The sequence below is a fragment of the Oenanthe melanoleuca genome, chromosome 1, assembly GCF_029582105.1.
Source record: "Oenanthe melanoleuca isolate GR-GAL-2019-014 chromosome 1, OMel1.0, whole genome shotgun sequence".
Classification (NCBI taxonomy): domain Eukaryota; kingdom Metazoa; phylum Chordata; class Aves; order Passeriformes; family Muscicapidae; genus Oenanthe; species Oenanthe melanoleuca.
Genome location: NC_079333.1, coordinates 1628861 through 1646811, shown reverse-complemented (window position 1 = coordinate 1646811; position 17951 = coordinate 1628861). Strand labels below are relative to the sequence as shown.

At 44.5% G+C, this 17951-nt stretch overlaps 1 protein-coding gene across 10 annotated transcripts in view; it reads left to right on the top strand.

Annotated features, from left to right (window-relative positions):
• FAM168A (family with sequence similarity 168 member A) overlaps positions 1-17951 on the top strand; it is a 127750-nt gene that overhangs the window by 53140 nt on the left and 56659 nt on the right. For all 10 annotated transcript variants that reach the window (XR_008841577.1, XM_056503028.1, XM_056502959.1 and 7 more), the window contains one exon: positions 12944-13031. Coding sequence is in view for 9 of the 10 variants with exons in the window: in XM_056503028.1 (XP_056359003.1) it covers positions 12962-13031 (70 nt within the window). In the remaining variant the exon portion in view is untranslated. The remainder of the gene's footprint in view (positions 1-12943; positions 13032-17951) is intronic.

Below are 17951 nucleotides of genomic sequence, written 5' to 3'. Positions count from 1 at the left end.
AGAGCAAGACCCAGCAGCTGAGAGGGAGGAGCTGCCAGGGCACAGGCAGTGAATGGCATTCTCTGGATTCCCTGGCTGGAAGGCTTTCCTCAGCCTCCCTGCTGAATAGAGAATAAGTTTTTAGATGCTTAAAGGGCTTGTTCAGTGCATCTCTCCCAACTGCCTCTCAACCAGACCTGGGACTTCATGTCTAAGGTCACTTTCAGGTCTGTAGCTTCCAGTTAAACTAGTTCTTGTGCTTCACAGAGATCCATATTCCTGATTTATAGGTTTTCCTCAGTAAAGGAGTCATGAAATAGTTTAGAAATCTGGACAAGTTTAATTCTATGGAGCACCTTTGGACTAACCTGGAACCTGTGTTAGTTGATGTCTTTGGATTGATTGGTGCTGGCTCTGTCAAGAGATACACAGACCCATCTGTGAAGTCTCCAGATTATGTCAGGAATATGTAGGATATATGGGATATGGACCAGCAGATCACTTCATTAACCCAGTCACAAAACCCCAAAATCCTGGTCAGGAGGGAGCCAGCCTGGCCCAGCTGCAGCACAGCTTCCAGCCCTCTCCTGGGGGTGGGATGTGGGCACAGACAGGTGACAGCAGCCAGAGCAGGGTATGGTTGGTGCTGAGAGAAGCCATGTGCAGCTGTGATTAACAGCACTCTGAGTGACTCTGCCCAGGCTGTGTAGGATCCAAGCAGGATGTGTGAACACCCAGTGAAGGAGCTTTGCAGGAAATGATCCGAGGTCGTGGGCAGAAGCTGCTGGAGCAGCTGTGAGCCTCTTTTTTTGGGGAATGCTGAGAGTTCCCAAACCTTTCCAGGGCTGCACATACTCACTGTTCTCATCACCCCTGGGAAAGTAAACCCTGGAGTTCCTGCTGCTCATCTGAAGCCCTACTTTGTTTTCTGAGCAAACACTGCACAGCCTTAAAAAAGCCCAGCAGAACAGGATGCTTTTTCTTTCCTGGTGAAAGCAAGTGTTAAAGACTGGATTACAAGATGGGAAATGGAGTTGTATTTTTATGTGGCTCTTTTGTAATTGCAGGATTATGTTTAACAAAGATCCTCTTCAGCTACACCAGTATTTCATTCCCTTTGGATGCTGGTGACCCCAGGGCTTTCCTTACCACTCTGAGATGGAGTTTTTCACTCTATATTCAAGATGGAATTTCCTTTTTCTGCTTCTTAGTATTTTGTTAACCTATTTTAGGAATGATTTCTCTGGATTTATACCAAATATAGCAGCCATGACTCAGCCTCTGATCAGAGATGCACTTGCTGCTTTTGCATTCCCTCTGCCTCTGTGATTTCCCCTTCTAAGTGTCTGATCTGGACCCCCTGCATTCCTCCAGCCTCATTCAGTTTACATGGCTTTCCTATTGATCTCAGGATTTTCAAGATTGTCACAATATTTTATAAATGGGCAGCAGAAGAAGAATTCAGCACAGGGGATAGGACAAGGGTGGAATGGTTTGAAACTGAAGGAGAGTGAATTTAGATTAGCTATTGGGAAGAAATTGCTTTCTGTGAGGGTGCCCAGAGAAGCTGTGGCTGCCCCTGGATCTCTGCAAGTGTTCCAGGCCAGGTTGGACAGGATTTGGAGCAAGGGTTTGGAATAGTGGAAGTTGCCCCTGCATGGGAAGCTTGTCAGTGATGCCAGCTCCAAATTCCAAGGTGGTTCAGGGGCTGATGAGGGTTTTTTTGAGTGCCCTCCTAATTGCTGGTAATTGGCAGCACAGCCTGAGCAGTTCTGCCTCACCTTCAGTGCTCTGTTTCCCTGCTCTAATGTCTGCAGAAGATTTGCAGGATCAGATGGCAGCAGTGAATTGCAAATCAGGAGGATTAGCATTTGTTACAATTATGCTCCAGCAGAAGGAGATTACAAGTCCTGGGTCAGCAAGAGCTCAGGAGTGTGTAGCTATGGAGCTGCTGCTGTGGTGGGGATGGGAATTCTGCTCTGTTCCTTCTACAAGGCTGCCTTGACAGATCACAGAACCATGGAATATCCTGAGCTGGAAAGAACCCATGAGCATCAAAGTCCAACTCCTGGCCCTGCACAGACACCCCAACAATCCTACCCTGTGCACCCCTGAGCATTGTCCAAACATTCCTGGAGCTCTGGCAGCCTCGGGGCTGTGCCCATTCCCTGGGGAGCCTGGGCAGTGTCCATCTGGGTGAAGAACCTTTTGTTAATAATAATATTTTGCTTCTGCCAAGATGTTGTGTTGTCCTATGAAAATGCAGAATAAAATGCTTCCCAAATGGTGTTCCTGTCCTTCAGTATCAGACCCCCCCTTCCTCTTTCCAGGTATTTTACATCAGATAAAAAACCAGGAGAGGTGCAGGCACACATTTCATGTTTTCAGAGCTGCTTTTGGTGTTGGCTGAGCTGAACAAAGGAGGGATGTGAGAACATCAACAGCAGCTTCACCTCAGCTCATCCACACTGAGCTGGAAATACCTGCAGGCTCGTGTTCATTTAAAAACTAAGAGTGGGAGCAAGGAAAACCTGGATTTCCTCTGCCCAGGGCTTAAACACCCACAGAGCACACAGATGAACTGCTGCCTGTGGCAAACAGGCTGCCTGAGGGGGAAATTAAAAGTGCCACCCTAAAACCCTTTGTAATTACATTTCCATAGCCCTCAGCCACACTGGGAGGACAAACCTGACACTGTTGTGCTGATACCAAAATCTGGGCACAGCTGGGTTTTAATTTCCAGAGAAAACAGAGGGGTGTGAAGTGCATCTTCCTCTCCTTGTTTTGTCTGCCTTCCATCTTCCTTTGGAATTGCACTGGGAGTGTTTTGCACATTGAGGGATGCTGTGGGATAGTACAGCCCCAGTAATGCCAGTGAGGGACACCTGTGCCCTGGGATATTTATGTGGAAATATTTATGGAGTGTCATTCACTGTGCTCTGGTTCTAAATACAGGCACCATTCTGTTTAAATTCACATAGGTAAAGAAATGAAAATATAAAATTCATAGTACAAATATGATTAAAGGCATATTATTAATTGAAAAGGAATAACCAGATCATTTTATAGTTATTGAAAGAAGTCACTTTTGGAAATCATATAAAGAAAGGGGGCACCTTGGGGAAGTGTCTTCCTGTGTGACATTTGTTCTTTCTGAAGTGTGTATTCCCAGGCTCTCCAGCTCACAGAGGTCGTGGCTATTCTCACAATTTGCCCTCCTTTTCTTTCCCTCAAGGACATTTTTTTGCTCCTGTTGCCTGGCAATTCCTGTGAAGATTGCCCAGGCCCTGCCCTGTGCTTTCCCTGTGTTCCCTGTGCCAGTCACATTGTCCAACATCTTAGCACTGCACTTCCAGAGGATGCACATCCAGTCTGGTTTCTCTCCTACCTACAGCATGTGCTGCCTCCTGGGCTGCTTATTATATATTTAATTCCTTCTAGATCCCCTTTAGTTCTTCCTTGCTGTTGGAATCCTCTCTTAAAGCTGAATTAATCATTGAACAGAAACCAGGAACTCAGTTGCTGTTGTTTATTAAGGAAATAAAAACCATGCCACCAGTATTTCACAAAACATCTTCTGAGAGTAGTGAGTTTATTTTCCAGGCATGGAAAAAAAAACAAAACTGTGAATTCATTAAAAAATAGAGCGAATCTTACCAAAATTAGTCCTTACCAGACTGGGGGTTTTATCACAGTTATTATCAATTTGGGCATTGTCAGAGGACAGAAAAATCTGGAGAAAGGAAATCTGTCTCTTGAGTAGGTGATGTGCACCTGTTGTATGATTGATAGAATTCATTTAAGATGAAAATTGAATTGTTAGGGAGAAATGATGGCAGAAAAAAGCCTTATTATGTACAGAGATGAGGCTTATCAGCATGAAAAGAAATGTGTCACAAATTGGTTGCAAATCAAAGGCCTGATTTTTTTCCTTCTCTTTCAAAAAGGCACAAATAAAGGTGTGCACTGTAAATCATGGAATTGCCGTGTAATGTGTGCTGGGATCTTTTGTGCAATATAAAAAGGCTTTTTCTCTGTAGAGTTTATAATGGGAAGCTGTGAGGCTACAGACAATTCTGTGTGCCTAAACCAGGTGGGTTTATTCTGGCTACACCTGAGTGTGTTCTAAAATCAACACTGAATTCTAAGAATAATTAAATTATCAGTCATAGGTTACAGTCATGGAATTGTTCAACTTGGGAACAGCCTCCAAGGACAGTGAGTCCAGTTGTTCCCCTGGCACTGCACCAGAGCTGGAGAGGGACTTTGCACAATGGATGGAGAGGGACAGGGCACAGGAATGGCTTCCCACTGCCAGAGAGCAGGGTTAGATGGGATTTTGGGAAGGAAATTCTGGCTGTGAGGGTGGACTGTGGCTGCCCCTGGATCCCTGGCAGTGCCCAAGGCCAGGCTGGACACTGGGGCTGGAGCAGCTGGGATGGTGGAAGGTGTTCCTGCCATGGCAGGGGTGGCACTGGAGGATTTTCAAGGTTGCTCCCAACCCAAACCATTCCCTGATTTTGTGATTGTTGAACTTACACATGGATGCTGAAGCTCTGGTTGTTCCAGTGGCTCCTCAGCTCCTTGACCTTGCAGCCAGGAGGGATGGAGTCGAGATGGGTACAGATGTTCACATGGCAAGGCTGGTATTTGCTTGGCTGCTTCAGACTAAGCCTTTCCATTAAACATTTCCAGAACTTTTTAAACTGTCTTTTTGGACTCACTGTTATTTTAAGGAAGAAGGGAATGGCTGCTCTTCAATTTCTGCCATGCCTTCATTCCCTAAATCAGTCTTATCCCCCTGCTGGAAAACAAAGAAGCAAAGCTGGGTTTTCTGGCTGTCATAGGCTAGGGATTTGGTAGTTCTTTTTTTCCTGATATAAACTGCAAGCTGTAAGCTCCTTCAAACTTCTCTTCCCACTCTTTCATTTGGGAAGGCATGTCCAGAAATCTGTGAGAATTGTTGATTGTTGTCATGCTGTGGCCTTTCAGCCCTTTCCTTTATGTTGCTGCAAAAGCATTCCTGGGTTTGGCCTCCTGGGCTGGGTGTATTCACTGGAAACCTGAATGAGTGTTTAGGTGAACAAAAGCACTGCAAAATCTTCTGTAAAGGCAGGCTGGAAAATTCTTGGCTTTTCCAGTGGTTATGAAATATGAATATGCTAATTGAGTGCATACTGCATGTGTTAGAGATCATGCCATACATGCACTGATTATTGGCTCCTGTCCCTTATACAGTGTCTGGTAATTCCTGTATGGAATGTTTGGCTTGTAGGACAGAATTCCAGTAGGATGTGAGCTGGTAAATACTAGAGCAGCAGGGCATAGGAGCAGAGTCATGGATCCCAGACTGGCTTGGGCTGGGAAGGATCTTACAGCCCATCCAGTGGCACCTCCAGCCTGGCTGGAAGGATGTCAGTGTTCCAGGAGCATGGCACAGGTTGGTCATGGAGTACCTTGGATTTGGGATGTGGTGACCAGGCAGTGATCCCCACCAGCACTGCTTAACCTTTGGGAAAACAGTGCCAAGCTGTTGTGGGCAAGCTGTACAGCTTGCTGAACAGTTCATCTCCCTCTTCCACTTCAGTCTGTGAGAGCTGGGCGTGGTGAAGTGAGTCTTTGGCATTTCAACCAACTATTTAATTTCATATTTTCACTTTGAACAATCTTTATTTTGAAGGCTTGTAATAATAATTGCAACACTACTACCCTTGGTGTGCATCCCTGTTTTTTCTTTTTTTAAGCCTGAGCTGTCCCATATTTCCTTAGGAAGTTAAACCCCTGCCTGAGTTCTGCCTATGATTGTTGTGAATTTCTTAATTTTTTAATTTGAGTTCTGTTTGTTCATCACTTGGCAGCTTTCCCCCAAAAAGTCAGCAACTTCTTCTGCTTATTTTTCAAGTGCTACCGAGTTGCCTCATGTATTTTCTGGGTTTTGGTGGGGCACATCAAGCCTAACATAAATCTGGAGTCTGTTTTTCTCCTTCCATGCAGCTTGGTTTCCAAATGGAGTGAGGGAATGCCACTGTCTGCCTGTCCTATGGATGGGGAAGACTTTCAGGCTCCTGGGCTTGTTAACACAGAGCCTCTTGCCAACACGAAATCACAAAAAGACGATGATAAACAAACTTCTTGCCAAAGATCCCTTTCTGCTGACAGATTTAGCCTCCTTCCTCTTCCCTGGTACTGCTTTGTTTCAGAGCAAAGATTCCAAAATATTTAAGGAAGAAGGGACTCTTAGGGAGGATTGATCCCTCTGTTTGCACTGTTCATCTTCCTGTTTCCCAGTCTCTAAACCCCATCTGGGTCCCTCCATCAGAGTGAGCAGAGGAGGAGAAGAGGACAGGGAGAGATTTGCTGTGCTGCCTGGTGGGAAAGTGGGGCTAGAGCTGCTCCTCAACCCTGCCTTGGGCTTCCAGTCTTGACCAGAGCAGAAATCCCAGAACTGACCAGAAGACAGAACCTGTGTGAAAATTGTTAGAGAACAACAAACAACTATGGCTGGAAGTGACAAATTACAGCCAAAACCTGCAGCAGAGTGGATTTGGCCAAATAAAACCCAGGGAATTCTGACCCATCTGTCATGTAAAGGATATCTCTGCCCTCATCTGATTTTAGTTCCAGGAATACTGTATTGTTGATATGCCAAGTTTGTATGGTGTGATCGACTCCCAGACAAATTTAAATGTTTATCCTGTTGCAATCCATGAGAAGCAGTGATGTTTTCAATATTCAGGATATGGTTGCAAAGGGATTCTTCCATTTTGGGCTGAGTAATTATAAAAATGGAGGGAGGGTAATTAGTGGTAGTGGTTGGAAATTTTGGAGCCAAATATAAAATAAAGCTTGTCTTTGAGGATAATGTGATGGAAAATGGGTATTACACCTGAATCTTGGTATTACACCATGGAATCATTTAGGATGGAAAAGTCCTCTGAGACCATTGAGTCCAACTGTGAGCCCAGGCCAAGGCCATCACTGACCTGTGTTCCCTGAACACTTCCAGGGATGGTTATTATGGTTATTCCAGTGCTTCCAGTGAGCTCACCCTTGAACCCATTGCTCCCCTGCATCTTCTCTGCATCTGTAAAACAAAGCCAAAGAGGGGATAAATTATATCAGATTTTTAAAGAGCTTGGAAGGGGGGAAGATTATATTTATTAGTGTCAGAATTTGTCTTTTTATGGATATTACTTTTGTGTCTGGTTGTTCTGTCTGGTTCCTGCAGTGCAGCTTCTCTTAGGAGAAGAAGCAGTGTTTGCTGGGAGAAAGGTCTAAAGCAGCTCAAAGAGGCTCAGATAAGAGAGATAACTTAAAAATATTTTGTTTTGTTTTTTGTAGTGCCTGGGTGAGGTTGTGGGATAGATGTTTATAATCCTGGCTTTCCTGGTGGCCAACCCAAATCTTCCAAGGCAGAGCTTGTGGAAGGGAAGGGGCAGAGAGAAGTGTCTTCAAGCTGTGTGTTCCAGGAAGGCTTTTCAGCAGAACATAATGAAGTAGGAGAGGGAAGACAAAAGAATGGAGATAATCAGCTGGAGGAGGCTGTGCTCAGTCGGAGAGCACCGAGTACAAGAGTACAGCAGGGTTCATCTCCAAAGGGAAAGTCAGCAAGGCCTCAAGTCAGAGAAATTAATAGGAATATATCAAGAAGTTGTTTGAGAGCTGCTGAGAATGGTTTGGGACTCACTGGGGCAGATATGTTAGATCTTTTTAAAAATACATGTATTTATTGGTTACCTGCTGGTGAAACCCATCACACTTGCAGATAAAAAGCTGGGAATTTGCAGCAAGGAATTCATCTGCATTAAGACATTTTCTTCTCTGGAAACAAGTTAATATAACCCCAGCTGTGCCAGAATCTTTTGGTTTTTCTCATTCTGAAATGTCTTGTGGGGGAACTGGTTCAAGGCCAGGTTGAACAGGGCTTGGAATAACCTAGTCTGGTGGAAGGTGTCCCTGCCCATGGCAGGGGGTTGGAACTGGATGAGTTTTAAGGTCCTCCCAATCCAAACCAGTCTGTGAGTATATGAGTCAATCATTTCTAATTTATTTAGGCTCAGAGTGGTGTTTGTGTGAGCTCTGCCTAATTCACATAGACAAACACAATGTGCAGATATTTTTTTTTGCCACCCATGTTCAAGTTCACTTGTACAAGTGATCCCATCTTCCTAGTCCTTTTCAGGGAGGACAGGCTTTCCCTTACAATATTTCAACATGCAGTCTGTAGTATTAAATTGAATTAATAACTGAATTATCATTTTTTGATCCTCTGGCTTTTAAGCAGATCGTAAACTTCAGCAAAATCTTGAAAGGTCAAGATTTTTCCTGCCTCAGCATTTATTTTTTGGGCAGTCTGAGGTCAGCAAATTTCAAAGTCAAGAGCTGCTTTGTGCTTATAAATTATCCATTTCATTTTTCATACAATGAAGACAAAAGGGCTTGTTGCTGTTAGAGATGTCAGGCTTTTCTCAACTGGAAGTGTTCAGATTTATTTAGTTCTTCACCTCAGAGGAAACAGTAGGTGATGAGAATGTGGCTCCTTGGGGTTTTGTCTCCCAGGACAGTCTCTTTTATCTCCTCACTGAAGATCTGAGTGCTCCTGTCAGGGTTTGGAGATGGATCTGATGGAAGATGCTGTAGGACTGGATTTCTGGGATCAGCTTTGTTCTCCCTTTGCTGGTTTTTGAGATCAGCAAGGCCAAGTGCTGTAGTGAAATCCCTTGCCCCAAGGCATTTCCATGAGGTTTATTTAGTTCTTTCCCTCCACTGGGGAGGTTGGCATCACCTGGGAGAGCTGGAGACATTCACCTGGAGAGGAGAAGGGAACCTGGGATAGTGGGAGGTGTCCCTGCCCATGGCAGGGGTTGGAGCTGGATGATCTTTAAGGTCTTTCTTGTTACATTTCTGTAACAGGTTCACTATTTTGTTTCCTATGAGAGATGGTCAAGAAATTCTTAAATATCACTAAAAAAAGAATAAATGAAAGAAGAAGCTGCTCATTGTGGAAACAAATCTCTCAGCTTGTGCCCACTGTCCCAGGCTTTTTTGGGGAAAGGTGGGATGTACCCTTGTAACTTGCCAAAATTAACCTTTAACAGATGAATTGGAAGGTAATTTAATTATTGTTTGGCGGATCCCAAGTGAGGGTCAAGCTTCAAACGACTTAAGTGAAAAATTGTCAGAAAATTAGTGGAATTTGCATGGAGTGTAAGGTCAGGAGGCCTTTTCATGTTCAAGGAGACTTTGGCTGAATCTTATTAGCATGCAATTTGTATAAAACTCATTTAAAGAGGTGATGTGCAGGTCAAGGAAGAAAAGTATCTCTTTTCTTTGTTCATCCTCTCTCATGTTGGTTCTGTGCCACCTGATGTGAAATAAATTACTTTTGGCACGTAGAGAAAATACCACTTTCTCTCCAGTGTGTGAGGAATGGCTCTCTCAAAAGGCATTGCATCCCAGTACCACAAAAACAAGGCAATGGGAGTTTAAAGGGAAAATCACCTTGACACATGAAATGGCTTGAAAGAAAATGGAAAAATGTCTGTTGTTCAGAACAGTGCCCACTTCCATTGTTTACTCTTTTCTTTTCAAGTTCAGAGCTACTATTTAATTTTGGGGGGCTTGAAAGACTCACCTGCCCATGTCACTGTTTTAAAAACCCTGCACACTATATTTATTTCTCTGTTTGGAAAGATCTCATTCCTTTGTTCTGAAAAGATGATGATAATAATTTCATTAACTTCCTGGATTTTCCATGCCTGCTTTATTCTTTTAGGTTTTATATTGGGTCAGAGGTTGGACTTGATGATCTTGGAGATCTTTTCCAACCATAACAATGGGGGTTGCAAGCCCCCCTGTGGAGCTGGGGGGATCTGGGTGCTTCCAAAGGCACAGAGTAAACCAGTGGTGGAGGAATACAGTGATGGGATGTTCCTGGTGTCCTGTGTCTGTAGGAGTTTGGAGATGTAGTGATTCCTGATGTGTTTGATCTTCTTTTTCTGCCAGAGTCGGGATTAAAAGCTCGAGAGACAGAATTTCTTGTTTGGACTCAGATGTTTGTTAATTCTTATCTATATTATAGTGAGTTCTACAGCATTTCTAGCTAACAAGCTAAAAATGGAGCCAGATCTCACTCTCTACAAGACCTTTTAAGGTCCAGTTAAGAATGGACACCTAAATTATTTTTACTTTTAAATCCATATCTAATTACCTGTCACCTGCAATGCAGATTTTTCTATCCAATTACAAAAGTACCACCTAGACTCATGAAGAAGAAGGTGAAGAACAAAGACAAAACCTCTGTCCTAAAACCTCCATCTATATTTTATAGATATATTCTATATATTCTACTATATTCTAAAACCTTAAATTCCAAGTTTTCCACCATGTGATATTGCACACTTCTATTCAAACTGCACACTCATGATCCCAGTTCTGTCATTCCATTTGGAAGCCTTCTCCATGCCTTTAGGTCAAAAGCTGTTTTTTCTTGGGGGTCAGTGCCTGTCAGCACAGAAAGTCTAAAATCCTCAGTTTCCAGGGCTCCAACAGGGACACACTCACAGAATCACAGAATTGTTAAGGTTGGAAAAGCTCTCTGAGGTTGGAAGAGCCCTCCAATGGTGGAGTCCAACCATTCCCCAGCTCTGCCAAGGCCACTGTGACCCATTCCCCATCTCCCTCCTGGCTCTGTTTGCCTTTGATGTGGAGCAGTTCCCTCTGTGGTGGGAGCATGTCCTGCACTTTCCCAGCAGGATCAAACAGATGAACACGTAACCAGGTTACAGCCACCAAGTATCCCGAGACTGTTTGCCAGCAGCTCATTCCCATGGCATTCCTGCTGGAGTCACTCCTTGCTGGAGTCTCTCTGAGCAACTGAGCCTCGCTGTCCCAGGGATTAGGAAGCACTGGGAGCTCCTGCAATAGAGCAGCACTGGTGTTTGTCTGTTTATAATTAATTTTTAGTAGTCTTTTTGTTGGGTATTCATGGCCACAAGCGAACTCTGCAGGTTCTGGCGGTGCAGGAGGTTTAATTTTGCTAATCCTGTTTTATTCCCATTTCAGTGTAGCTGTTTCAATGCCACAACATGGTGCCTGCAATGAATTTCGAATGTATTTTCGGATGGCATTGTCTTGCAGAATGGGAGAGAAAATCATCCCTCCCAAATGCCGTTTGCAGGGGCTCTTTCCTGCTGTCTGGAAATCCCACCCTGCATACAAAGCAGGGAGGAAGGACAAACCTCTTCCTCACGAGCTCTCAAGCCCCCACCACGATTACAACCTTTTTATCTGGGATAAAAGCGTTCTCTTTCATCCTTCTCAATAAGAGTGTTTTGCTTTTACCATTTGGTACAGCACCTAATGCAAGCCACGCGTATGCAGTCATTTTTTAAATGATTTTTTCCTACTCTTTACACACACAAGAGTACAAATGAAATGATGCTGGCATTGAAAAGGCACTTTAGAAAAGCAGCCATGATTCCAGCTCTGTCTGGGAGCAGGTCCAGCTGTCACTGGGAGGTTTCTGGGGAGGAACAATGGAAAGGTGAAGAGTTACCCTCACAAATTTTATTTCATAAAATCACAGAATGATTTGGGTTGGAAGGGACCTTAAATCCCATCCCAGCCATGGGAAGGGACACCTTCCACTAGATCAGATGCTCCAAGGCCCATCCAAGCTGGGCTTGGGCAGTTCCAGGGATCCAGGGGCAGCCACAGCTTCTCTGGACAGCCTGGTCTTACACTGATTTTCTTAAAGACCTTTTTAATGCTCTGCTTCTAGTGAAGTCACTGATGGAATTCTGAGTCTCCCTGTCTCTTCCCAGTTGCTTCTAACCCTGATTTCCTTTGCTTTGAGAATGGCTCCTTCAGTGCTAACTTGGGGGTGGAGGGACAGCTAATTAATTAAGCACTAATTGTTGTCAAGTCAATCGGTGCTAACATTTAACATTTGACTTGTTTACTCTCGAGGTAAAGCGAAAGGAGTTAATGATCTAACAAATTGTGTCCCCATCATGAGGGACCTGTTCAGAGAGAATGGTGTTATTTATGAACTGTAAAATAACACATTTTAGCAAAACCCCCAGATTTTGAAGCAAGATGGGTTTGGGTCTGGTGTGAAATTACCACTAGATAGCTGTGGAGACAAATGCGTCGCCTAATAAAGCTTAATGACTGATTTTCCCATTAATCAGAATTGAGAATGTGCTTCATTAAGATAATTAACTGAGCCAGTTGCTTAACTGACAGTTAGGAGACACAAATTCCCAAGTTACTTGCTTTCCTTTTAATAAAACCCACAAGAAGCTGACCCGGCTTCATCTCCTCTATTGGAGGGAGGAGCACGAGGGCTGTTGGAATCTCCTTGCTCACCTGAGCTCTGTGTCAGAGCATCCCTGTGGGACACAGGTGGGATGAGGGGTGGCCTGCCCAGCCCCACACAGCATCCAAGCCTTGGCCTCCAGGTTTTCACAGTCAGCTCACGCTGAAAGCTCACCAGGACTTGCCCTTCTCCATCTCGCCGGCGGCAAATGTTCTTTTATCTGCTGCTTTCGGAAAGGTCAGGCCTTGGGACGGGTTGGTTTTATCACCCAAGAACTGCTCACTCTTCCAAAGGGGGAGAATTCCTTTTCCTGACTTTGTGGCTCCTCCTCTTTGTTCATCATGAGCTGGGAGTGGGGTCATGAGTGCTGAGCCCCCCTGGAGCAGGGATGTGGAAGATGAATCTGCCGCGGGTCCATTTGTAGGCGGAATACGCAGCGCTGGAGAAGTTGTGGGAATTAACGGAGAGATCCAAAACTTGAATTATTAAATATGCTATCTGGTTGTAATGTCTGGTTGTAAATCCCTTCCTTCACAGCTGTCTGTGTCTGGAATTCTAACAGGGTGATGCTATCAGGGCTCTGCACAGACAGCAGAGCCAACATAAGGCAACGTCTCAACTCTGCTTTTCTTTTGTCCTCAGAGTTCCCGGTCTTCCACCATGAATCCTGTTTACAGCCCCGTCCAACCTGGGGCTCCCTATGGAAACCCGAAGAACATGGCCTATACAGGTAGGACAGGGCTTGTGGCTGTCCTGCATGTCTGTGTGTGGTGGTGGTTAATCCCTGAATGAGGGAGAAAGATTTCCCCTCAGGGAGCCGGATGGGAGCGTGACTCGCAGGAAAATCCCTTCAGCGAGAAGAGCTGGAGCTGAATTCATGCAAAGAGGATGCTCTGGAAATCCTAAGGAAAAGGATCCAAAGGGGTTTTCTCTAGATTAACAGCCATGCAAGCAGGTGCTGGGGCAGTCAGCAGGAGGGTTCCCCTCTGGAGCTGCACTGAACCACTGGGGTGCACGTGCTGGGATAATCCAGCTGTGGAACTGAGGATCCCACAGCCACGAGCCCCTTGTTTGGAGAACATCCAGTCATTGTGATAGGGGGTAACTTCAGCTACATTATTGACTGATTTTTTTTAAATTTTGAGTTGTGCTTTGTTTGAGTTAATCTTATGTGGAAGAACAAGTCTGATGTCGGTTTGAAACCCTCTTTAGAGCTGAGTTGTCTAAAAATGTCATCCTTAATTCTTGAGAAAGGCTGGTCTTGAAAGATGTTTACAAGAATTTTGTAACTAGTGAGGAACTAAAATGTACTGATATGGAAAGAATTCAGCTGGGAGAGAAATGGTGCTTTGGAAAAAGAAAATCCCAGTTCAGGTGTATCTGGTTCTCCCTGTGGATTATGCTCATCTTGACTTGCTCTGATCTTGTCACCCCCTCACAAAATCAGCCCTGGAAAACTCCTTTTTATGCCATTTTGGGGAATGTAATCAGCTATTGGGTGTCATGTTGTGTTAGGATTTCCTGCTTTCTATTTGCATTGCCTGGTTGGGTATGTTGACTTTCACCTAATATGTGGAATTATTTGGGAATGTGTTTTTGTGGAGGAGAGTGGTCACCAGCAAATGGGAATGACCATCAAACACTCTCAGGTACTTTGTGCATGGAACATTCTGGTTGAGTTTGGCAGCTCTTCCAGCTGGTGGGTCAGGGGGGCTGTGAGGAGCCCTGTCTGAGACTCTGCAGAGCAGAGAGTTCCTCAAAGGCCTTCTGCCTCATTTTTATTCATCCTTTCTTTTTCCCATTCCAATTTATGCAGCTGCTTTGTTGGAGATACTGTAGCTTGGGGGAACTTTGGTCTCACAGTCAAAGCACGAGAGGCTTGAAAAAAAACCAACAATCTCTGTGAAAAAGTCTCTTCAAAAATCTCCCCATTGTGAGAGGACTGTGGACTCCAGCAGTGCTTGGGTGATAGAACGAGCTCATAAGTGCACAGTTATTTTCCTACTCTGGAAATAACAGGAATTTTGTGGCTTTCCAGCACAAGAGGCTACTTCTCTCCCACTTTACTTAATTTTTTTTTTTTTTTTGGCATGTGGTTAAAGCTCCACCTTAATATGCATTAAATGTACATTTCTGTATCTGCCTTCATACAATCCTGGGTGTCTTAGAAGCTGCTTTCTGGCACTTGAAAAGATAATTTAATTTAAATTGTGAGGGGCAGATTGGTCAGAATTTGGACCTTGACCTTTCTAGAAGAATTTTAGAGGGGGAATTCTGCTTTAGATGAAGGAATTAATGGAATTCCAGAATGGTTTGAGTGGGAAGGAACCTTAAAGCTCACCTGATTCCACCCTCTGCAATGGGCAGGGACTCCTTCCATAGACCAGGCTGTTCCAGAACACATTAATTCTCCATTTGGAATTAGTCCCACATTAATGGGATGTTGTCTTTTAAAATAACCTGCTTGTTGATCACTGTGAAGTTCCTACTGTGCCCTTACCTGTGTAAAATTTGACTTGGCCAACTTGTGCCAGCTCTGATCCATGCAGGGAGCAGGAGGAGGTGGCCCCAGAGACTGCTTCCATGCCAAATCATCCTTCAGGTGTTTGTCTTCCAGAATTTGTGGTAAATGCACAGAAATCAGGGGTGGATGTGCAGGATTATCTTGGAGGAAAAAGATGGAGGCAGATCAGGCTGGAAAATTAAAACAAGGTCCTGGGTCATGCCAGTGGTAAAACAAAGAAACAAATGTAGGACAGCACAGCAGGAATATTCCTGCTGGATTGCTCCATTGCCCAGGTGGAAGGTAAGGAGTCAGTGGGCTGAACTCTTACAGTGAAGTCCCAAAATAGAAGTCAAAAATCATTTAACAGAAGAGCTTTTTGTTGTTTTTTTTTCCCTCTGGGCAAATAGTACTACAAACTCTTTTAAATCTGAATGTGTTTGAATATGTAATGAAAGACCCAAAGTTCTGTAGCAAATGAGGAGGAGAAAATTTAAATTTTATCCTCTGTAGAGAAATGACAGGCAACTCCTGAGGGTGGTCTGAGCATCTATGAAAAGAGCTGTGGAATAAAACTCAGGTGGGATAGAGGCAGGAAGAAAGCAGGGATAGTAATCAGGATACTGGCAGGTTGAATTCTATGCTTTTCTGGGGTTTTTTTGTGCTAAATGTGAATACTTTATACTACTTAATATTTGGTTTATTATTTTTATTTATATTATAGCTTTAGGCTGAAACAATGAGTTTTAATCTGATTTTCTTCTCATTGTGACTTCTGTGTTGTTTTCTGGCAGAGTAGGGAGAGAGGTCTATTGCAAGATAAATAATCCAGTTTTTTCTGCCAGATTGGCTGTTAGGGAAAATAGGAAATCCTTGAGTTAGGAAGAATGGGAAATCCTTGGCACATACTCAAGTACTTGACGAACCATCCATTTATTCAGATTCTTGATTTTTCCATTTTGATCTTCCTTAATGGAAGTGTGAAGGACAGTTATTTCCTAAATAATTTTTCAAGTGTGGTCTGGATTAGCTGGATTTTTATGGGAAATAACAATTAAGTTTAAAAAAAGAAGTTTTAAAATACAGTTACTTGGTGAGATAAAATCACAATTATTCAGCTCATAGGAGAAATGTTTATAAACAATCCCTGTGTTTGAACTAAGGGATTTATTAAGCACTGGTGGCATCTCTCATTTTTGGGGTCCTTAGAACTCCCAGATCTGTTGAATTGCATCCTCCTTCCTGTTTTCCTTTGGAAACTGGAAGAGGAGGAGAATAACTTCTGCTGGCAGTGTTTCCTGCTGCTGGATGAGCTGCTGCTGAGCTGAGGGAAGGTGACACAGGGAGAATATTCTGGCTTTAGACAGAGCTACATCTGCCCAATGCCAGCTTTGTGCTCCAAGCCCTGGCTCCTCGTGCCCGGCTGGTGACAGCTTCCACTCTGCTAATTCCATGGATTTTGGAACATCAGCAGCAGTGCTTCAGCATTGTTTACTATTTAATTAAACCAGACTGTAATTGAGTTGGATCTTCATGTAAGCTGTTGTTTTAATTGAGGCTAATTTTAAAATGTATTTAAGGCCTCCAATTTGCTTTTTGGTTCTTGGTGGAATTCACTTTACCTGCCCTGGATGGGAGCTGCTGAAGCACCTGCCTTTCCTTTGGCACTCCTTCCCATTTCCTTGCCCCCACTGCAGGAAGGCACCAGTAAAGGCTGCAGTAAATCGATTAGCCCACTGGTGTGGAATCAGGGGTGAAGAATCAGTCTCTCCTGGAGCTTGTTTGACTTCAAGCGTGAAACTCCAAAGTGTTTGTGATAGCTCACACCGTTCTCCCTCTCCCTACCAGGAGCTGATTAATATGCTGATAAGATGCTGTGATTCATGAAGCTCCTCTAGGCTGGCTCTGTGTTCAGTGGAGTTATTCCTCAATAATAAATGGTAATAAAACCGGAGAGCCCGGAGATGCGGAGCCGGCTGGGAAATCTCCGAGGGGTTCGCGCCACGTCACTCGGAGCGCTCGGCGTTCCTCAGGGCGAGCTGCACTGGCAGTCCTGCTCCAGAGAGATGCTCCCAGAATCCTGCAGTGCTTTCTGGAAGGGATCTGGGAGAATGTCTCATTCCAATCCACAGCCATGGGCAGGACACCTCCCACTGTCCCAGGCTGCTCCCAGCCCTGTCCAGCCTGGCCTTGGGCACTGCCAGGGATCCACAGCTGCTCTTCCCTGCCCACCCTCACAGGGAGGAGTTCCTTCCCAACATCCCATCCATCCCTGCCCTCTGGGAAGCCATTCCCTGTGTCCTGTCCCTCCATCCCTGTCCCCAGTCCCTCTCCAGCTCTCCTGGAGCCCCTCTAGGCTCTGGCAGGGCTCTGAGCTCTGCCTGGATCCTTCTCCTCTCCAGGTGAGCACCCCCAGCTCTCCCAGCCTGGCTCCGGAGCAAAGAGGCTTTCCCTGCATAGAACCCCTTTGTGCTCCTGAGTTAGGCTGTTTGCAGGAATCCCAAGTTGAAAATTTCCAAGTTTTGTCGTTTTTTTTCCTTGCCCAAGGTGAAACCACAACATTTGTTTGGACATAATGATGAACAGAGGGAATCTGTGCCCTCTGGCCACTGGTTTTGTTGGCAGGACAGGAGGTGAAGGATTCTCACGTGTGTTCCTGTCCTAATCCCTGTCATTTGTATTCATTGTTGAACCTCAGACACAACTGCACGTGTGAGGAGTGACCTCATTTACTCCTGACTGTTCCTTTAATTTATTGTGATGTTGAGAGTCAGTGGCCTTCGATGCTGTAGAAGAAGGAAGGATGTTCCGATAGGATTTCTGCTGTCGGCCTTTAATCCTCCTTTGCATTCTCTCTGTGGGACAAAGATAATTCTAGGTGTGATTTCAGCCTTCCTTATTAACTTACAATTATAATTTGGCTGTATTATTCTCTGGAAATGCTGGGCCTTTGATCAGCTCTTTGGCCAGACAAACCAATTTTTTTCACAACTACTCTGTGAAAGGGGATGCATTTTATATTTTTTCTCTTTCTTTTTTGGCATTCCTCAGTATTTTCGTGGGGAGCACTGAGGAACACAGGCAAATGGCAGGGTTGAGGTGCTCTCTCCTTACTGCTCCTTCTGCTCTAAGATGTGCATGCACATC